This window comes from Lycorma delicatula, chromosome 4, assembly GCF_047948215.1.
Source record: "Lycorma delicatula isolate Av1 chromosome 4, ASM4794821v1, whole genome shotgun sequence".
Lineage (NCBI taxonomy): Eukaryota > Metazoa > Arthropoda > Insecta > Hemiptera > Fulgoridae > Lycorma > Lycorma delicatula.
The window spans coordinates 32,674,727-32,699,100 of NC_134458.1; the positions used below are offsets into that span (position 1 = coordinate 32,674,727).

Sequence of the window (24,374 nt, forward strand, 5' to 3'; positions counted from 1 at the left end):
TGAAAACAATCAAATTATCTCTGGAGTTTTTAGTTTACCAGCACATACCATAATGCTACCACTCATAAAAAAATCAAATTAGCTTAGTAACATAAATATAGATGCAATAACAAAACAGACAAAAGATTTAAACAAATTACGTTTATAACAAACTAAATAATAAATATATTTTTATAAATAACTCAAATAAAAATTACATTAAAAAAATACAAAGGAAATAAATAACTATTGATCCCATTTGAAAAAACACGAAGGAGATATATTACTTATAACTATATTATAAAAATAAAATATTTAACGTCTTTTAATAGTGAAAATTGTGATGTATCTTATAATGATGAATGATAAATAATTTAATAAAATATTTAAATTATAGTAAAATTGCATTACAAGATAAATTTAACAGTACAAAAATTTTTAGAATTAATTTTATAATTGTAAACAAATATATATCATTAAAATTAATGAGTTCTTTAAATAAAGATATTTAGAACATTTCTGACCATACAAAAATAGATGTAAACATTTTTCAACCGATGCTGATCACCTCTTTATACATGGATATAAAGAAGTTTAATATTGGAGAAACAAATAATAATAAACCTGAATATTTAGAAAAATATTATATTTATAAATATAAAAATATTAACAAGTATAAAGATATAAATGTACACTTCTGAATGAAGACACAAATTTTGAACACAATGAATTGTTTAAAATTAGCACATTTATTTTAATAGCTTTTTTTTTGTTTTTGATTGGTTATCCTGAAATCCAGAGAATAATTATTGTTGTAAATAAATTATTTAATAGTTTATTATAAAATTTATTTTATAAATAACCACAGAATTTTGGTTATTTATAAATTTAACGATGAATCGGAGAAATATCATTTATGTACCCCCACACAAGTGAGGGAGTGTTGGACTCACACAGGTTCAACTAGATATTGTTAGAAGCCTATGTGTACCCGTACCCTACCGACTAAAACTTCTCTCTCACCCCTGGCTCACCACCCTTCCTGAAACATCTTAAGCGAGCATTTCATCTAGAAGAGGGGTTAATATTCCCATACACTAATTCATACACCATACATACACAGTAATGCGTAAGTTACTCACAAATGAACAGTATAGTATACTACATCAACAAAACAAGACTAAAGGCTATGCAGTAAGAACAAGAACACGTACTCAGATTAGAACATATTCAGTAAGCATCTAATCACAGACCACAGGATCACACCATCATACATACTCAGTAATGCATAGGTCAACTGAAAGACAAAGAGATGTACACCAAAATACATACAGGCTCAAAACATACTGCAATACTCATCTATCACAGTCATCAGACTCTTGTCAGTATATTAGAGAACCACAAAACAAAATTAACCTAACAAGTTGTTACAAATACATTCATACAGTGCATAAAATGCAATCAGGGCAGTAGAAATCAAACTTACCGTAAAACAAAACATATAAATCATTTATACTCACCTACCAACCTCAATTACAATAAAGTCACAATCACAAAAATACCAGCTCAACTTCTCATTTTCAAAATCAGTCAAAGCACAAAAATAATCATACCACAGGAGATCAAATAACACAAGTACACAACATATATTAAAAGAATACATCTTAGTGAAAACATCAAAATCAGTTCATATTTTACAAAATTATTATCGATTTACAAGAAAATGTCAAGTAACAACAGCTGTTCCTTGTCAAGCATAGCTGATCGATCATACCTCATTCTGCTATGGCCACAATCAGGCACAAAGACAGAGTGCCCTTGTCCACATCGCACCCAGGTGACCTCTACAAGTTCGGGGGGCTCCCTATGTACTCAGATGTGGGCCTGTTCATCCATGCATCCTCCAACGCCATGCTCCATTTCGATTCTCCTCATATTCATGTAGCTTTCTCATCACTGTCGTGACAAAGTCTTCCACCACCCTCCATCACATCTCATTCTGCATGAGGATCCTTTGTGTCTCCTCAGAGCAAAACATGTGATCAATTTTTAGTTTTTCAAGCCTCTCGCTCCTTTCATCTGTGAATCTTGGGCATGCAAAAAATACTCTTCATGTATTTTTTCTCCTCTATATCACATTCGAGGAAGGTGCCCACATGGTCAAGACTAAATCTGTATAGGTAAGATCAGGTAAGATCTAAAACCTCCATGACCTGCCAGGAACTGTGTTATCTCATATCCCAGCGACCCATATTTCCTATTACATCAATCTTTAACATTGCTTATGAGTTGATGGTTCTATCTACCCTTCATAGACCGGTCCGCTCCTGCCACATATCCATCAGCTCATCTTGAATTTCCTTTTTCATTCTCTTGTTTTCTGCTGCAGACAATGGTCCAAGTTTTGAGAGCCTGCAACACTGTATAATTTCTAAATCTGTAAGCAGGAGACCAGCTAAAACCTCTATTGCTTCTCGTGAGACCGTCCTATAGGCCGATGACACTTGACAGCAACATCTCCTATGAACAGACTCACATTTACCTCTGTATTTGGCATACTTCAATTCACCTAATCACAGCTGGACACCATACAGTAGGGTTGAACACACCACCCCAGTCAGCAGCTTTCTCCTCTGTAGAGATCCTCCCTTTATTCAGCAGAAAGCGAGCTATCAGTTTTCTCGTTCTCTCAGCCTTTTCGTAAGCCTGGAGTACATGGACCCCAAATCTAAGTCTAGAGTCCAGCTATACATCCAAGTATTTGATCGCTGGCTGCGATACTACCTATTTTCCGTCCAGGATCACCCTCAATGTTGGTCTTTTTTAAGTAGCAGTAACAACGACCAGCTCCGTCTTCTCTTGTGCCTGAACAAGTTCAGCTCCAGCCGATTTTTCGTATGACACTCGCACTTTGTTGTCAGCGTGAGTCCAGTCCAGTCGTGAGTCTACCTTGACTAGCAGTGCGAGGTCATCAGCGTAGTCTACCAAAGTCACTGCTAGCGGGAGGTCAACACTGAAATTTCCGTTGTATGCAGCCGTCCAGAGCGTCGGTCCTAGAACCGACCCCTGCGGAACATCTCTGTCAATTCTTCTTTCAATTATCCCACCCTGCACCCTGCATATGAGCCTGCGATCGGTAGATAAGATCTCACAATACGGCACAGATAAATTGGTACACCCAGCTCCTCTAAAGATCTTAATATTACTGGATACAGGACGGAATTAAATGCATTCCTAACATCCAAGGTGGCAAGAACGTAGATATTGCCATCTCTTTGTCTCATCACCTCTCCAGCCATCCGGCAGACGCCCGCAACTGCGTTAAGAGCGGACCTGGCCCTGCGAAAACCAAACTGATTTACGGAAAGTCCGGTCTGTGTCTCCAGTATCGTTGTGATCCTGACTTGGAGCATTCTTTCGAATACTCTAACCAGCGCATCAATCATGGTCAGCGGCCGATATGACGAAGGAAGTGCCGGATCCTTAGAAGCCTTCGGCACCAATACCAGTCCCTGTCGTTTCCATATACTCTGGAAGACCCCCTCTCTCAAGCATGCGTTGTAGGTTTGAGAAAGACCTCCAGCGCAGCCCGGGCCGCTACCTTAACCACCGTGTTCAGCAGTAGATCCGGGCCAAGAGCCTTAGCAGATGGTATTCTTATGATCGCCCCGTTCAGTTCCTCGTTAGTAAATAACGGAGGAACCTCGGAGTCAGGGACGCCTCAGTCACATCCTCCACGGGCACTTCCCGCGGTGAAAAAGCCCATTCACGATGTCAGCAGTTTCGTGTGCAGATGTGTTCGGTGCCCTAGGTCTGCTGGCACTCTTCACCAATATGGCGTAAGGCCTTCCCCACGGGTCAGCTTCCACGTCCTGTATCAGTTGAGACCAGCATCTCTTCTTTGACTGGAAAATTACTTTGCTTAGTTCCTTCCTGCACATCTTGTACTGTTCTGCGTATACAGAACATACAGTGTAGGTAAGCTCTAGTTATGCGCCTCCTGAGCCTGCCTTCCTCTTGAGAGCGCTATTTCTTCCGTCCACCAATACGTAGGTGGATGTCCCCGTCTTATGTACTTACGCAGGAGGACGGAACAGGTCTCTTCTAATGTGCTTGCAAGAAGGGAAGCCTTCTCCTCCGCAGTGATGTCTCGCTGGACCCCTCGCATATCAAGTCCCTCCATGAATACTGCAGAGTCAAGGTCCTGGTACTCCAGTCCACAAATGTGGGTGAGTCATCCTCCTCAATTCTGGTATCTACCAGTTTCATCAGGACAGCCTGGTGACCACTAGCCAAATACCCATCCCAAACTCTCCAGTCATTAACCTCTGCAGCAACCTCTGGCAAGATAAAGGTCACGTCACATCAACAATCGAACCCGTCACGCCTCTCCTAAAGGTGTACTCTCCCCCGACATTAAGTACAACCATATCAAGTGTCGCGACCATATCCATCAGAGCGGCGCCTCTCTCAGTTGTCCTGGTTGATCCCCAACCCGTCAACCAGGCATTGAAGTCCCTGGCCAACAACAAGATCCGCTGATGAACCGAAATGTCTCTCTGTATGACGGTTAATATCTCCTTGTAATCCTCTATGGAGATGTTCGGGGAGAGGTAACATGAGTAGTAATATACTCCTGCGATTCTCCCCCTGACAAATCCAAACCCACATTTTATATTGTACAGTGAGTGTGATACACAGGTCCACACCGCTGCCCCGCCATCCTCCGAGATAATCCAACCTGGGCAGGGTCGCAGTGCATACGGCTCAGAGATCATAGCGATGTCCGTGCCCGTCAATGCCACATGTCTGGCAAGCAAGTCCTACGCCAGCCCGGCATGATTCGTGTTTAGTTGTAGTATTTTCATTGCCGCTCTGGTCGCTGCCCGGTCCTCCTTGCTTAACTGCGATATTTATCGCTCTGTAGCATTTAACACTACCTGTACTGTGCCCTTCTGTGTTACAGGAAAGACATTTGGGAGCACTGTTGCAATCTACAGCACAATTCCAGTTGTTCCGCACCTAAAGTATGCAGCCGCTTTGCATGCACCCTTACAGTTTCTCGATATGTACCCCAGTTTGCGGCACCTGTAACAGCTCTGTGGTGGTTCTACAATGTCCACCTTACAATGTACCAGGCCAATCTTGAACCTGCCCTTCTGTGAGATTATTGTGACCATTGGAGCTGCAGTGGCCACACCAGTGTTGCCGTAACCCGGCATAATATTTATTTTAGTATCTTCAGGGATCTCTTGTTCAACCATTATTATTTTAATAGCTAGCTCAACTGCAACGTATATTTAAATCAGTCAATTGACAATTATATGTTTTTGCATGTACTGATGGTAATCCATTATCAGAAGCATTATTTTGTAACTGATGAATCCGTAGATCTGTAAAGCTTGTTATATAAATTATTAAGTTTTGTATTAAGCTAACTATTTTGGCATGTTCATAGGTGGTTTATATTATTTATTCATTACAATACACTAGACACATGTTCAATAAAATTATTTACATTTATATATTACCAACATAATATAATAGGGACCTGTCTCAAGTTGATAACTTTATTTTGACCATAGATATATGAATTTACTTATTTCTAGATAAGTAGGAATATAAAAAAAATTGATAAATTACTTCTACTTAATTATCAAATTATTGTATACTATTTTATGTATTAAAATCATGTTAAACTGACAATAAAATGCTTAAGATATATTATCAAATGATTAACATATTATATTAAACTCACAATTCATATAGTCATTTAGCTTTTAACTTTATCTGATGCAAAATCTGTTTTATAAGTTTTGTAATTAAAACTATATGGAATTTTTTTATCTTCATTCCAGATATTAAAAAAAAATAATCTCAAAACCGAACACATTTTTACTTTCTAATGCTTGAAGTATATAAAGTAAATATGGTGGTATTATGATCAAACAAAAGATTATTTTTTATTTTTCAAATGACCTGACATTAGATGAAACTTCATAATTTTTAATAATATTTATATGACTCAGTCACACTATTTGATTTTCAAAAAAAATATTTAGTAGAACCTACTTGATCGGTTCTGATATGCCTCCTGATTATATCTCTGTTTACAGAAAGCAAATATTTCATATTGAAATAGAGGAAGCATTCTACAGAGATGTCAGCTTCATTCAGTATCCTTAATAACTAGTGATGTGCACTATTTAACCTGTTAATGAAGTGTTAAGTCAGTTTTAATGTGTAAGAGCTACAAAATTGTCAGTCTTATAGTAATCTATTGGTGCTATAATTAATTTTTTAAAGAAAAGCCTATAACAGATTTATTTATAGTAAATCCATAGAAAGGTTTTTTCTTTGGTTTCGATGCGTATACTTATACTTCTACTGAACAGTTAATTCAGTGAAATGTTTAATGTAACATGTTATTAAGTTCAAATGGATGTTGAAATTAACTTAACAAATTTTTATATATTTTCTTGATATCAGAAATAATTATTTTTGTTTTTAAAATAATTTTAAATTAACATTTTGTAATTTGGTTTTATTCTTCAGATTCAAAAATGGAATACAGTAGTTACTGACCGAAGGAAGACCACGGTTTTATTTTTTTAATTGAAAGTTCTATATACTTACTTGTTTCATGATAACTAAAGAACTTGTTAAAACTCATACAATTACTGTAAATGAAATTTTCCTTGGACATTCATTAATTAGAGAAGGAAAACCGTATACTTAAAATTTATCAACATGATTTTCCTTTTGACTGTAACATTTATGTATTTTTTTATGAAGAAACAGTTTTCCTAAATAACAACTTTTTATTATCTCTATTATTTCAATTTCCAAAGTTTGATGACAGTTATCAATACATGAATTGCAATATTTGATTTATACCTGTAGCTTGGAATATGATTTTTTCAGTCAGTGCTGTTTTAGTTCTTTAAGTCTAATATTAACAAGTCTTTCTCGGCTAATTTTTATTGCATGTATTGCAGTTAATTCATATGTGTCATTTATTTCATCTTGATGTTTTCATTTCATTTATTTTGAAAATTACATTATTGTTTATTTTATAAGCTGCTTTTAAATATAATTCTTTAAAAGTTTTTTGTGATTTTATTTATTTTATGGTTATATGTAAAATTGTAGTATTTAATATTGTTGATTTTTTAATTATTCTGTTTTTTAATTTGTCATTTATTTTGTTTACTAATTTTCTGCACTTTTTTTTGTACCATGAGCTTGAACTCGTACTTGAGCTTTGTAAACATTGAATTTTAAATTAATATACTTATTTTTCTTATATATCTATTGCTTATTTCTGTCTTGTATATCTAGTGGTACTTTTAACATTGTGTTAAGTGGATGCCTGTATGCTACCATTTTTTTATGAGTACCTACTCATAATCATTTGGAATTGTGATGTCTCAGTTGTTTTTTAATTAAGTTTGTATTTCATATTATCATTACTTTTAATTAGCGTTAGGTTCAAGAAGATTGTAGAATTATTTAATCCTTTTTCTACTATAAATTTAATTTATTTGTGTAATTTATTAGGTTTTATGAGGTTGGTACAACAGCAGATCCAATAAAGATGTAAACAGAGAACAAGGTGTGATTATTCTATGCATTGTTAACATAAATGCATTAATTTTCAATAGAAATTTAAATAATTTTGAACTTAATGTGTATTCATTGTGAATTACATGCTTTATTTTTTTTCATTACCTTTGAAGGTATTGGCTGCAGTGGCCAATACACATAACCTTATATACACAATAGCAGAATTGCTATAATAACTACTAGGCACTTATTTCACTACAAAGGGTGTGTATATCTTATGAAATTCAAAACAGAAATTAACATAAATATGTACAAACAAGTTCTCATACACATGTACTCATACATGCACCATAAGCATACACACACACACACACACACACACACACACACACACACACACACACACACACACACACACACACACACACACACACACACACACACACACACACACACACACACACACACACACACACACACACACACACACACACACACACACACACACACACACACACACACATACATACATACATACATACATACATACATACATACATACATACATACATACATACACATACACATCTTGAACTTAAGCCATTTTAAAATCTCATTTCATAAGATTTAAAGTGCTCTAAAGTGGCATATAAAATGACAGACAACACACAACACATAGATTCACAGTTATGTAGATCACTAAATAAGATCTTAAAAAATAAATTTTTAACTAGTAATTCATGCGTTCTCATTAATAAAAAAATTAAAAACTCAAAACTAACCAAAATTTACTGAATAAGGTGTAAAAGGCCTTATGCAGTATGAGGCAACCCAAGAATAAAATGTATAAGAAACATCTAAATTCTATTCATCAATCGGCTTTCCCGCAAGAAATGAGTGATAATCTGTTCACAATTTGTATTTTGCCTGGGTCATGGAAAAGCTTGCATTTCATGTTCAACCTCGATCTCAAGTTGTTATATATTGGATAATCCTCTATTATATATTTTACCACGAGAGGAGAGTAACAAATAGCACACAGGTCTTTCAGCTGATGACAATAGATACGTATGAGTAAGTTTAATGTGACCTACACATAAGCAAGTCAAAATGACTTGTTCCCAATGAAAGAGAGCATCTTTACTTTCCTACCTAAATGTAATGTTTTTAACAGAATTTAATTTGGTTTTCAAGGACCTATATTCTCTGTAACTTCAATCTTAACACAACTCATTCCAAAATTTTTGACATCATGTTTTTTTTTTGTTTTTTTTTAAAGAGGTGGATTAATCCCATTTACAGGCACCAAGACACTGTCGGGCTCGATAACAGGTTCCACAAGATATTATTAAGTGCATTTGTGTTCCTCTGTGTGCACTACCGACTAAACTTCCACCTCTCCTGGAAACCGCTTATGTGGCATTACTTCAGGAAGGGGGAAATGCTCACAAACACACACACACAATCAGTCACTGCAAGCACTACAGGAAACATCCAAACAAACACGCACTCACCACAAAACAAAACACATAAGTCACACTCAGAACAAATTAAACCAAAAAGATCAACAAGCCCGCACACAAACACCAAACAAGCCAACAGATCAAGGAACAACTAAAATACACACACAGACAAAAGTCACGAAACGAAATAAAGCTAAAAGAAACACCCAACAATACTGTCTAAACAGAGTACTTACCAAACGGAAACTATCTTTCTCCGATGTAACAGCGAGAGTCGCCATCGACACAACGAACGGAGTACCCACGGCTTCGTCGCACCAAGGCGACCTCCAGATGCTCAGGAAACCCCCAAGGCACTCAGCCGGGAGCCTGTCCGACCCGGCACCCTCCGACATCTCCTTCCCTTATGAAATTCCTCTGTAGCATAGTTTCGCCATCACCTTCCTAGTGAAATCTTCCACAGCTCTCCAGTTCTCCTCACCTTCCAGCAGGATCCCTTGCGTTTCATTCGGCGTGAACATACGGTCACAACCCAGCGTGTCTAACATTTCCAAGCGATCCTGCGTGAAACCTGGATACGAGAAATATACGTGCTCTGGGGTCTCTTCTTCCTCGCACTCTGGGCAAATGTCCTAGTGGTCCAAGTTAAACCTATAGAAATATGATTTATAGCCGCCATTAACCGTCAGGAACTGCGTAAGATTGTATCACAGTGAGCCATGCACCCTCTTACACCACCCCTTCAGATCACCAATGAGGCGATGTGCACCGCCCCTCACTCTTTGGTCCCATCTCTCTTGCCACAATTCCATGAGCTCACCTGTTATTATCTTAATTGCAAGGCACCCTCCATTGCAGCAATACCAAGTCTATCGGCATACGTCCGGCCAGCACTTCCGCCGCCGCTTACGATACCGTTCTATACGCTAATATAGCCCGCAAACAGCACCTGTGACCACTACTAGGCTCCATACAGGAGAGAGGAATAAACAACTCCGACCAGCAACCTCCTTCCCTGTCGCTGAGGTCCACCTCTATCTGGCAGAAAGCCCGCAATCAGCCTCAGCACCCTATCAGTCTTATCACATGCCTCAATGTCATGAACTCCAAAACGGAGTCTGGAGTCTATCCAGACTCAAAGATTCTTAATAGCAGGTCTCGTAGCAATATTCTTACCCTCTAGCGTAAGTGTCAAAGTAGGCCTTCTTTAAGCAGCGGTGATTGCCACCACCTCAGTTTTCTCCAATGCTAGCTCCAGCCCGGCATCTTCCATCCACGCCCTAATCGCCAAAAAAGTGTCATGTATCTTAGTGACAGCCTCCTTCCATGTGAGGGCACCAATCACCATTACCAGGTCATCAGCATGTCCATAAAGCGTAACTCCCGGGGGAAGGGCAACCCGGAACACACCGTCATATGCCAGGTTCCACAGGATCGGTCCAAGGGCCGACCTGTCACTCCCCTATCACTCCCCCATCAAGACCACGTTCGACTAGTCCATTCTGGATCTGGCATACCATCTTACGTTCTGTAAGGTACGACCGGACTATCCTACACAGTTACTCCGAGACACCATGGGTCTCCAAGAAGTGCTTAATGATAATGTAAGGAATGCTATTAAATGAATTCCTCACATCCAGCGTCTCCAGAAACACATCCTGCCATCACCAGTTTTAATAATCCTCTCCGCCGTCTTGCACAATCCTGATACGGCGTTCAGGGAGGACCTCCCCTGCGAAAGCCGAACTGGCCACAGAGAGCCCGCCTGCCTTTTCCACCATCCCCGAAATCCGCTCCTGGATCATTCTTTCAAAAACCTTGGCTAGCGAACTGATCCTGGCAAGCGGGCGGCCAATATGAGGAGTAAAGTGCCAGGTCCACCCCCGCTTGGGGACCAGTACCAGCCGCTGCTTTTTCCATCCTGTTGGAAAAACACCTTCAGAAAGGCAAGTATTAAAAAATTTCAAAAATATATACTGGTCTACCCGAGCTGCCACCTTAACTACTAAATTTGGCAGCCAGTCCGGACCCGGCGCCTTGTCCACCGGCAGTTCATTTTCAGTTTTTCTATTATACACCGTGCTTGTTGTCCGTCTCTCGTTACAGGCACTTTGGGTTTCACTGTTCTCCTAACAAATACCCTGTACGGTCTCCTCCACAGATCTGGGTCTACCTCTGATATCACCTGTTTTCATGCCTCAGCTTTTGACTCACGAATAAGCCCTGCGAGCTCTTTCCTCCACTCCCTGTATTGCGTCGCATATATCGCTCGAAGGGCGTGCAGGTACTCCTTGGTCATCCGCCTCCTCGCCCTGTGACATTCCTATTTTTCTTGGTGATGTCCTGGGTCCACCAGTAAGTGGGTGAGTGTCCCGATCTACTATACTTCCGCGGCAAACCCGCACAAGCCTCTTCTAAACATCCTGCCAGGCGAGTAGCCTTTTCCTCAGCCGTGGTAGCCCCATGCACACCACTAAGATCAAGGACCTCCGTGAAAGCCTTCTGGTTTACGTCCCTAACACTGACAGCGCACCTCCATCATGGCTGTTGCAAGAAATTGTCATCAATACAGGCTGGTGATCGCTGCCCATGAATTCTGTTATCCTTGATGAGAATTTTACGTTCAAGGAACATCTACAGTATGTAGCAAAAAAGACCGCTGATGCTTTTTATGGAATCTGTAGAGTCATTCATCCCGATTGGGGGTTCAATTACTGTACCATGCGTGTCCTTTAAAAACGTGTCATCAAAGCTATTATGCTGTATGCTGCGCCTGTTTGGGCTCACCGCATGGCTTTCAGGTATTGCGCGGACATTTTCCTGCGGGCCCAGCGACTCCTCTTGCTGGCTGTTATAGGTAGTTATAGAACAGTCTCAAGGGAAGCAGTCTGTGTTATAGCCGGATTCAAACCAATAGATATCTTGGCTAATGTGTGTAAGGAACGCTACGTTTCCAAGGTAAATAACCTATTGACGTCAGAACGAAAGCAGGATATTGAAGACTGGGGCCTTGCGTCTTGGCAGGTCAGGTGGGACGAACTCCCCACAGGTCGCTATACGCATGGTATATTTCCTATAGGGTCTGATTGCGATTGGATAGTGTGCGATTGGATGGGTCTCCCTCAATCGGTATATCACAACGGTATATCTCTCCGGGCATGGTGCCTTTCGGGCAAGTTTGGCTAGGTTTCGTTTGGTGGATTCGAGTCAATGCCCGGATTGTGGGACTGATGATACAGTGGACCACGTCCTCTACGTCTGCCCCAGATACAAGGTGGAACGGTTTCACGAGCTGTTAGGGAACTTGAGAGAATACATTCCTTTCTGGATCTCCATATTAACTGGATGATCCGCGAGGAGTGGTCTATAGTGGCTGGTTTTCTTTGCGCCCTTGCGGTGTGTAGGTCTGCTGAGGGAGTTTAATCGATGTACTTGATCGTGGTAGGTCCCCGGGTGGCTAGGGTTCCGACTTAGGAATTGGATTGGTTGGAGGTAGCGCATTGACATCGTGCCACGGTTATATTGGTATTGTTTGTGATTCACTTTGAGGCTTCCACGCTGGTGGGGGTGGCCGCGTCGTCGGTGTATGTTAACCCATGCGATCGGGGACTTCAGTTAGTTCGGTTTCAGTTAGTTAGTTTGAAGGAATCATGTTAGGTTGGATGTGATGTCCGTTTGAATCCTACGTGATGGCGAAATTTCACATGTATTTTACTGATACAGATGTCTGCCCAGGCATTTACATCGGTGGCATCCCGACCGAGGTCTGGCTGATAACTGTGAGATGTAATCAGTTAGAGGGTGTAAAGATGGCCTTCGGTAAAGCCCCTCAGGGCTTGGAACGGAGGGGGTGGTGTGACGACCGGTAACGTCACATGGTGAGTGTCTTCCCCCTATGGGGGTGGGATGCCCATGAATTTTTCAGAAACCCTCCAGTCAGAATTCTGTTCAGCCAACTTCGGCGTAGCGAAACTGAGATCCACTATGGAGCCAGTATTGCCCCTCCTGAGGATATAAGCCATTCCCTGATTGAGGCATACCATATCATGTGTTGCAACAATGTCCATCAGAATTCTGCCACACAAGACTGTCCCTGACGTCCCTCAGGCCTTACAATCATCAGCAAAAACTGCTGGCCGATGAACATGTAGATCCCTGGAAATATTCACCAGCATTTCTTTGTAGGTGTCAATATTCATGTTGGACAAGAGGTAGCATGAAAAGAAGTACACTCCATCCACTCTTGTGGCATATGTATTATTATGGCAATAGTATCAATGATTTTGCTGCTTACTGCTTTTCTTGTAGCATCAATTCCTTGGATTCTGACATGACCTGAGGTCCATATTAATATACAAATTTGACCATTTTCATTTTTGGTTGTTAATGTACCTTGTAAGTCACAAATTAAGGCAATAGAAAAAGATTTTTGGATGACTGCTAATTGTGAATTTTTTTATAATAGCCTTTCTTTTCTGCTCACACAGATTTAACATTTATTTATTTTATAGTGATTTAAATGTCATGTATTTAAATGGCATTAATAATTATTTTCATGAATTATTTATTATCATATCCGATACCAGTCCAACCCTAAAATAAAAAAAAAAAAAACATATTTTTCTAATAATTATTATTATATCGTATTTTAATCAGCTCAAATACTGGAAAAAATGCCCCAACCAGCATAAGCAAGAAATGAGATGTGGACTCTAGTTTTGCTATGGGAGGATATTAAAATTATAAAGGGCAATATTTGACCCAAATATTGCCCTTCATAATTTTAATCACATGGCTTCATTGGTAGATGCCGAAAGCTACTGACTCTTTAGATGATTCAGTCTCAGGTCAAAAGTGATATACTTACTCACCAATGCACAAATATCCAAAATTATGGACTTCTGCATGGTGAAATAGAGGTTAGGTGGAATACCTGGAATTTTAAGTCACTCATGTAGAAAGTTCGATACTTCACTTAATCATTTTTTATTTAGTCTTCAGTCATTTGACTGGTTTGATGCAGCTCTCCAAGATTCCCTATCTAGTGCCAGTAATTTTATTTTGATATACTCCCTACATCCTACATCCCTAACAATTTGTTTTACATATTCCAGACATTGCCTACCTACACAATTTTTCCCATCTACCTATCCCTCCAATATCAAAGGAACTGTTCCAGAATGCCTTAAGATGTGGCCTATAAGTCTATTTCTTCTTTTAGCTATATTTTTCCAAATGCTTCTTTCACCATCAATTTGCCACAACACCTCTTCATTTGTCACTTTATCTACCTGTCTGATTTTTAACATTCTCCTATACCACCATATTTCAAAAGCTTCTAATCTTTTTTTCTCAGGTACTCTGATTGTCCAAGTTTCACTTCCATATAAAGCTAAGCTCCAAACATGTTTCTTTTTTTCAAAAATGTTTTCCTGATGTTCAAATTAATTTTTGATGTAAGCAAATTATATTTCTGACTGAGGCTTCTTTTACCTGTGCTATTCAGCATTTTATATCGTTCCTGCTTCATCCATCTTTAGTAATTCTATTTCCTAAATAACAAAATTCTTTTACCTTCATAATCTTTTCTCGTCCTATTTTTATATTCATGGTCCATCTACTTTATTTTTATTACATTTCATTACTTTCCTTTTGTTCTTGTTTATTTTCACATTGTAGTCCTTATATATGTTTTCATCCATGCCACTCATTATTGCTTCTAAATCATTTTTACTCTCAGCTAGAATTACTATATCATCAGCAAATTGTAGCATCTTTTATCTTTTCACCTTGCACTGTTATTCTGGATCTAAACTGTTCTTTAACATCATTAACAGATAGTTCTATGTAAAGATTAAAACGTAACGGTGATAAAGAACATTCTTATCCAACTCCCTTTTTTATTACTGCTTATTTTTTTCTTATGCACTTTGATTATTACTGTTGTAACTTGGTTCCTGTAAATGTTAGCAATTGTTCTTCTATCTCTATAGTTGAACCCTAGATTTTTTTAATGCTGAACATTTTATTCCAGTCAAGTTATCAAATGCCTTTTCTAATTCTATAAATGCCATATGTGTTGGTTTGTTTTTCTTTAATCTTCCTTCTACTATTATTCTGAGCACTAAAATTGCTTCCCTTTTTCCTATACTTTTCCAGAAACCAAATTGATCTTCTCCTAACACTTCTAAAATTTCTCCTAAAATTTTTGATACATGAGTAATTAAGCTAATTTTACTGTATTCTTCACATTTATCTGCTCTTGCTTTATTTAGTATCATGACACTAACACTAACACTCTTTTTGAAGTCTGATGGAACTTCCCCGTTTTTGTAAATATTGCATACCAGTTTGTATAATCTATCTATCTATCGCTTCCTCACCTGCACTGCGCAGTAATTCTGCAGGTATCCCGTTTGTCCCAGGAGCCTTTCTCCCATTCAAATCCTTTAATGCTCTATTAAATTCAGATCTCAGTATTGCATCTCCCATTTCATCCTCTTCATTTATAACACCAGTTTCTAGTTCATTTCTTCAGTATAACTCTTCAGTATATTCCACCCACCTATCAACCTTTTCTTTTGCATTAATCAACCTTTTCTTTTGCATTACAAATTGGTATACCACCTTTATTTAACACATTATTATATTTTAACTTATGTACCACAAAATTCTCCTTAATTTTCTAAGTAACTATACTTTGAACAAAACTCAATAAGTCAGTCCGCTCTTTCATTTCTTTTGCCCAGCTTGTATTCCTTGCCTTTTTTCTGATGCTTGCATTCCAATCTCCAACTACTATTAAATTTTCATTTCCTTTTTTCTATTTAATTGCTTCATCAATTTCTTTGTATACAGACTCTACCTCATCATCATCATCATCATGAACATCATGACATATAGATATTAACAATCGTTGTCGGCTTAGGTATTGATTTTATCCTCATTACAATGATTCTATCGCTAAGCTTTTTGAAGTACTCTACTCTCTTCCCTATCTTCTTGTTCATTATGAAACCTACTCCTGCCTGCTCTTTATTTGATGCTGAGTTAATTTTTCTAAAAATCACCTGACCCAAAGTTGTTTTCCTCTTCCCGTTGAACCTCGCTAATTCCTACAATTACATTTAACCTACTCAATTCCCTCTTTAAATTTTCTAACCTACCAACCGTTTTTAGACTTCTAACATTCCATGCCCCAATTCGTAGAATGTTATTTTTTAACTTCCTGATCACCCCTTCCTTAGCAGTCCCCAACCAGAGATCCAAACAGGGGACTAGTTTACCTCCAGAATATTTTATTTTACCAAGCCAGGCACCTGCATCATTGTTACACAAAAATACAGAGAGCTACATTTCTTGGAAAAAAAGAAATAGCTGTAGTTTTCTATTGCTGTCAGCTGCACAGTACTCAGAAGATTGATTGTTGTTGATATGGCTGTTTAAGTCTTCCTGACCTACATCCTTAACAGCTACTGAAAGAGCTGCTGCCTTCTTTCAGGAATCATTTCTTAATCTGGCTTGAACAGATACCACTCTGATATGGTTGCACTTTCGATCCAACTACTTAGTTATGTATAACTCAGTAAGCCCCCTCACCATCAGAAAGGTCTCATTATTCATAGAGGGAAGAGATAATCATAGGCACTACTTTCACCTTATTCTGATTCCAGACCACCCTGATTTCATTTCTCAAGTCCTGGTACTTGAAGATATTTTCAGTATTTCCTCTTTATATTAGAGAACAATGGTATGCATCATCAATAATCTAGGTGATCTTCTGCTGCTTCATGACCACAACAATGTCAGGATGATTGTGCTCCACTGCCCTATGTGCGAGGACAGTGCAATCATAATAACTCTTACAGCAATCATTCTCCATCACAGAAAATGGAACAGTCTTGTCAAAGTGCGCTAGGATCAGGGCAGTTTTCTGATGAAGAATTCTCACTACATTGTGGGTGGTGGGACATGTACTCTTTAGAGGCTGATACCTGGCATTTTCCGATCTCATATTCAATGAACTCATTTGTGGCACCACATAAACGACAACAGTCTGTAAGTTTTGTGCCTTGACTATGGTTTCCAATAACTTATTGTGATGATAACCAAGTCCTGAATCGTAAAAGCAAATCAATCAGTTTTGGCAAACAGCTCAGTGTTTTTGAGCCACGTGAAGGAAGCATGATAGTCTGCTCCATCCTCCAGCATGGATTTGACAAATAGCCTTTGCTCCTCACTAGACTTCCATTACTATATTCTTGTTTCAACAGTTGGGGCATGTCACAAGGATTGGAAGCCAGCAATTGTGGAATCAGAAAGTTGTCTTTGTTCACTGTTTCCTTGTAAAGCTAGTGGTTTTGTCTCTGAAAATAATCTCTGAGGTTTCACAGCTGTTTATCATGAACCCCAAGAAAATTCTCAACACCTTTCCCTCCCTTACCTTTTACAGATAGAGTGAGTAGTAGGACTCCATGGATGACAGGTACATTGTGAGGTGAGTTCTATGCACATCTGTCTGTTTAACCCTTGGATCCTGAAGGGTTAAACAGACAGATGGATCCCTTCAGGATCCAAAAGCTGTAGGCAAACAGCAACACCATGAACTTGTCAAGGTACTTACTTTATTATGCCCATTCAATTGAGATTTCATAACAGCACGCACATGTTCAAAGAGTTCAGCTGTTTTGATCTGTTTGATATGATTATGACTAATTCCAATATCTCCTAGGAAATCCTGATAATGTTCCATCTCATCACACCTAATAGCTGTTATGGCTGCTGAGGCCTCCATGGATGGAAAAGAACGATCATCAATCTGTGTCCACCTTCCTCTCTGCAGTGTATTGACTGTATTTTTCAAAGCCAATACTCATGCATATGTCAACTCTGAATTTCTCAGATAGTTTAATGACCAGACAGATTCCTCTTTCACTGCCTGAAAATAATTTGATATTGTTCATATACATGAGGTGACTAAATGTATTGGCCTAAGGTATAGCCTTTGTTGGCTGACTTCAACTAGCTCGAAGGATAGCTCAACGCAAGACAAAACCAGAGAACACTAAGAGCATCACCCTGAAATATGCCTCCGGTGATCTTCACTCTGCTGATCCTTGCAATTGTATTGTTAAGGGGGGGTCGTCACCCATCCATGGTGTGTCACAGAAATTGCACAATCATGGATCGATCTTGTACACAACTATCACTTCGATAAGCCAGGAGAGCAACAAGCATTCTTGTAATCTATATACACTGTGTACAGTTTATTTCGTCTTCTCTTAGCAGAACTGGAGAGGACACTATCTGTCACCAACTGCTCCCTGCAGCCTCTGCTCCTCTTATGACAGCTCTTCTGCTCCACTGTTATAATTTAGTGCCTTTCAAGATGTTTGTTGATTTTCACACGTATGATGAACATTTATATATTATATATCGTAGGGAGACAAATAATAGTATATGTCTCCCTATGATGTAGTAGCGATGGAGTAGCAATGTAATAGCGATAGAGTGTTTGTGTTATTTGGCAGGATCTTCTGTTCATGGGGCCGTTTTACTTACTAGGTATGAACTAGGTGAAAAGTTTCACCTTTACATCCGCATCCCTCAGGATTTTTGAGTAATGCTCAGAAAACTGCTGGTGTATTTTGGTAAAGCGCTTGTACCAATAGTTCTGTACTACATCAACCCTGGGCGCTCTCCAATTATGCGTTATTGTAACTGCACGGTATACATCAGCACAATTTACAACATGATCTATCATTGTTGGTGTCCCATCAACCCTTTTTTTCCTCACAGAGCCAATCTGCTCCGCCTCAATGTTGCGAAGGTCTGAACCATACTAAAGCTCCAAATTCCATTGTTTCTTCTTTACCAAGCCTTGTGTGATCCTGAGCTTTCAGCTGATTTGTTGTTGCCTCACTCCCAGGATGATCCAACATCTGCTGATCAACATATAATCTAACATGAGAACAGAGCCAATCAGAACGTTGCTTGATTCGGTAACATATGTGTTTGGATTCTGAATTTATTTTTTTGGTTCGCAGATGGAAGTAACCTTCCCACCTACCGGGCATATCTGCCGAGTCTTACCCCTGTCCTTTATGTTGTTGTCCTGTCCTCTATCAGTCGCGCCCCCTAGGGACGCGACCGATAGAGGACAGGAAACCCTCACAGCAATAATAATAATTATTATTATTGTTATTTTTATTTCTTTTTTTTAGGTTAAGAAAAATGTAACGTACATGAGAAATAATGTAACAGAAGATCTGTGGAAACTAACAAGAGAATTACCAGTATTACATTTTGAAAACTGGACGAACAGTGTCACAAGTAGACTAAAAATTTTCGAAAATGACTTAATAGTTTCCATGAAGAAAGGAGGTTGGGATGGTTCAGAAGATGACACAGTTCGTCAATGGACATTTGCTGGGGCTCTCTTCTATTCAATCATAGTTATTACTACAATAGGTAATGGTATTATGCATCCTAATAGCATAACAAAGCATATTTTACTACTAGAAGCTTATAGTAGAGTGAAAACTAACTCAGAAACAAGTAAGGTTTTTACAACTTTTATCTTAAAATAAAATGTACTGTAGACAGTTTATTAAAAACTTTACAAATTTTTAATGCATGGTATATCATGGATGTAAAAATTCAAACTAATATTCATAAGCTATTATTCTGGCAGCCCATTTTCTGCTATTGTTATCGATCCCCTTGGACTTCTTCTGATTGGCTGTTTCACAACTGAAAGGTCCCGATCTGTAGAATAGTAGTGTTAAATTCGGCACAGAGTGTTTCATGCAAATAACGAATACTAAATGCAATTTTTCTGAATTACATGAACTTGTGATTCACTGTATCATCTTTAAATCTTACATTATATTATTATTATTTTTATCGACCTAATTCTGGTATCTAGTACAATTTAATTTAAATTTACTCATTTTATACAGACATTAATACATTTTTACTCGAACAAAAAATTTGCGTATATTACATCAAATTTTGGTAACTATAAAAATCAGGCTGTTACAAATTTTTTGATTTATAAAATTTTGACTCGAGTCTGATTTTTATATTTCAATCCCAATTATCAGTACAATACTTCAGCTTATACAAAATAGCCTTATTGTTTCCATTGAAATTTTAAAAAATGGCCGACTCATCTAAAGGATTTACTCACAATCTAATTAAAATAAAATTATAAAAATTTATTTTTAGAAAAAATATTACTGTTGATAAGTTTTTAAATAAATCCTATTAAAATAGTTTTAAAACAACCTGACTTTTCTCCATATCTCTGTTTAACATACTCAAATATATTTCATTAACACATTCAGAATTATGATTTATTTTGTACTTATTTTATTTATTTAGTATCTAATATATTTAATTTACTATTATTTCATTTATTTATATATTAAATTATTAATATAGGCTTTAACTAATTCTATTTTTTTTTATTTTGTAATTAATCGTGTACTTTAAAATGCTACTTTGATAAAGAAAGGTTTTACCAGTTTTCCTTGATTCATTCAGGCAAATGTAGAGGCAGTTCCATTTTTTATTAATGGAATAACATACTTACTCTTTCCTAATCTAATTTGTACTATGTATTATTATATACCGATCAGAATAAGATATTTATTTATTTACATACTAGAAACTAAACAGTTTAAATGAAGAAAAGTAAAATTCCAATGGCCAAATTCACACTCAGTGAGTGAATCATTTCTTGTAGACCTTTTAAGTTAAAAATGCTGGGTGAAATTTATTGTGTGTTGTTGCCATTTTTTTAGTAGCTAATGTTCACAGCACTTGATGCTACTTGAAATACTGAAGAAATAATAATAATAATAATCAATCATTTTAAAATAAAATTTGTACACAGAATTGAAGACTATTAACCAGTCATTTTGATTAATAAATCAACTTACTGACTGACTGAGTTACCTTTAATTCAACATAAGGTTATTTTTTTCCGTACTCTTTTAAAACTGGAAAATGAGTTATTTGTAAGTGACTTTTTCATTTTAGCTTTAAATATATTATATAGTAGAAGTAAGAACGTTGTATCTATTGCACTGGTGAGATCGATTCCAGAGTAGATAAAGCTATTTTCATAAATTTCATAATATGATTATTAATGGAAATAAATGTTATCTAATTTCATTTGTTTTTGTTCAGACAAAAACATATGTTTTTTCATTTATACAATAGATCCATCAACAGAGACAGTAATGGATATTCATTAGTGTTGTGCTCAATTTTGGTTCTTAAGCTGAATGAATTGATTTAATTTGTTTTAATAGAATTATTTTTATGTTGGAAATTAACTTAGAAAAAATATACAAGTTTTATAATGAGTATAATCGGTCAAAAACTTAATGGTTTTTTGAGGCAAAGTAGCTTATTTTAGTTAAGAGTAATCTCTAAACATGAACCCAAGAAGTTATATTTATTTTACTTTTATTGATTTCGCAATTATTATTATTCTACTTTCAGTAGGAATTAGGCAACACCCTATTCCAATTTTACAAAGTTTCAATGACTAATACTCATCCTGATTATTGACCTTATTAAATATAACTATCTCAGACCTAAAATGTTTAAAATGGCTTGCAGTGTAGTGTACATGGCAACGTAGACCTTTCTAAACAGACCTTAGATTTCAACTGGAGTTTCAACTTCTATGTACTTCTGCCATCTATCCTGGTAAAAGTTTTCTCTTATTTCTGACTTTGACCTATCTTAATTAGCGAATGATATTTGAGTTGTTTAGGCTGTTCTATATACTAAAACCAGCACTGATTTTTTGTGAATAAAATTCTGTTTTTATGTAAAGAAATTTCATTGAAAATTTTAAGGTGATGTAATGCATATGTTATTGAAAAATTGACAAATCAACTAAAAATAAGGTATTACAATAAATATTATCTTCAGAAATTAAAAATCAAATACAAATAAATAATTATTTTTTTAATAAAAATAAAATGTAAAAAATTAGAGAATAAGATTTTGCTCAAAAACATTTATAAACTGTTGTAAAATCTACAACTAGATGGCCAGTTTGATTACTAAACAGTCATCATCTGTAGATGGTGAGGATCCAAAGATGGTGAACTGTACATAACAGAAAATAAGTTAATAAATTAAACAATATACAAGAAAGTAGAATATTAATAGTATTAACAATAATAAGAAGTATTGATTGACATTTAAACAGTACTGATGAAACTTTATAACAAGAGTATTTAAAACAGTGCTTTTAGTATAAGAATGATAAAGAAAAACAATTGATATTGTCACATGTTCACGGGTCAACCAGGATCTTGAGTAACTAACGATTACAGATGCTTATAAATACAATTTATTAGTTTACGGATATAGAAAATAAGACAAATCAATAATAATAAACAACAAGCAATAATAATAATTGTAGTAGTAGTAGTAGTAGTAGTAGTAGTAGTAATAATAATAATAACGAATAAATTACATACAAAATAGTATTTCAAATAAGGACAGGATTTATTAAAAGTAGTTAAATCATAAAAACCAGATTCAGCCCAATTGACTAAATTGGGCTGAATTCTAAAGAGATGGAATGACATTTTAATGAGATATTATAAAGACCTCTAAAATTAATACCTATATAAACTAGTATTGTATTAACAACCAGATAAGATTAGACCAGTTTAGAGTTCATACACTTCCATTCATTGCAATTACCTTTCCTATTTACAATATAACTACCCTAACAGTTTGTAAATGAATTTAATACTGTCATGTCCATTTATCATCTACTAATAACTCACCGAACAATTGTCTACATTCATTCACTGTCCACACTGTAATGCTTATGACGTCACTTAACACATTGTTAGTGCACACTGACTGATAACGTCAGCTTACTATCGCGTCGAGTAGCTAAGCCTTGCCAAGCTACTCGCTTCATACTGACTTTTCCCCTGGTCCGAGCAGTGCTTATATACCCTGTTCATATATTATCCTGTTATATTACCCTGTTCGTGAATTATCGTCTTCACCCTTTCATTTTCCCATAAATTCCTATTCTGGTTCAGTAACCCTTCTCATCGAACAACAGCTATTGGAGGTGTACCATTGACAGTATTACAGAGAACAACAGTTAAACAGATCTGTTAGCCTGAATTGTCTGGATTCCTTTCATTGTTATTTTCTCATACTTTCCTCTTAATTAGAAGGAATCCGTTACTCAGGTCCGTTATAGGGGTCTTCTTACAATATCATTTTAGGCAATACCAATAGAAAGTATACCGGGTATTTTATAGATTTAATTAGGTTTCATTTGCAGGAAAAGTCATGACTAGGGTTTTTGGGGATTGTCGTGATGTGGTGCTTATAGACTATCTGCAAAAGAAGAAGTATCACCAGGGAGTATTATGTTCCACTACGGGATCGATTGAAGGGTGCTTTTCAGGCTAAACGCCAATTTTTTTTTTTTTTTTTGGCTAATCTCGCCAAAAATAAAGTGCTCTTCACCATGATAATGAACATACGTCTCGGGTTGTTGCTGCAAAACTCCATGACTTACACTTTAAAGTGCTTTTACATGCATTGTATTCGCTGCTGAATTTTGTCCCCAACGATTACTTTCTTCCCAAACCTGAAGGAATAGCTCGTTGTCCGAAGATTCACTTCAAACGATGAGGTCAAACTTGACAACCGCTTATTTTGCAAAGCTGGACAAATCGCATTACAATGAAGGTATTAAAAATTTTAAATGTTGTTGGTCTAGATCAGCGCTCTCCAACCCGGGGCTCGCGGGCGCCATGGCGCCTTTCGTTTCGTCTTTTGGCGCCCGCGCTCATTTGCTAATTTCTAATACTAATTCACATTTCAAAATAATATTATATTTTACATCTTAAAAAAGATATAAAAAATACATTTTAGCTGTTGTATTTTTCATTAGTTCAACAGAAGTAATTCTACCGGCCTTTGTAACACGTGTTCATTTCTTTGTCATTGTTGTTGACAAATTCATTTCCTTTGTAATGGTATTTTATTTGTAATCTTATAAGTATTTATAAGACCCTCCTAGCAGGGGATCTAGCTCGACGGAACAATCTACCTAATTGTCACTCATTTGGTGGTCTGCTCTCCACTCAAGCTACTAGCATTCTTTGTAATAAATTTCAAACTGATATTCTTTTTACAATTATTCTCTTTGCAATTTTTCTGTTCTTTGGTAAAATTGAGTCCCTTTTCGTTATTTGTATTTCCTAACATCGATTTTAATAAATTTTAATCTGACCTTCCTAAAATAGAAACAGACGTTTCTCGTGAGTTTTTTAATTAATTTGCATGTGGGTGCGGCCA

The 24,374-nt window shown here is 36.9% G+C and overlaps 1 protein-coding gene across 3 annotated transcripts in view; it reads left to right on the plus strand.

Annotated features, from left to right (window-relative positions):
* The window catches only part of galene (potassium two pore domain channel subfamily K member galene), a 118,695-nt gene that overhangs the window by 26,598 nt on the left and 67,723 nt on the right, over positions 1 to 24,374 (plus strand). For all 3 annotated transcript variants that reach the window (XM_075362611.1, XM_075362613.1, XM_075362612.1), the window contains one exon: positions 19,232 to 19,478. In XM_075362611.1, coding sequence (XP_075218726.1) covers positions 19,232 to 19,478 — 247 coding nt within the window. The remainder of the gene's footprint in view (positions 1 to 19,231; positions 19,479 to 24,374) is intronic.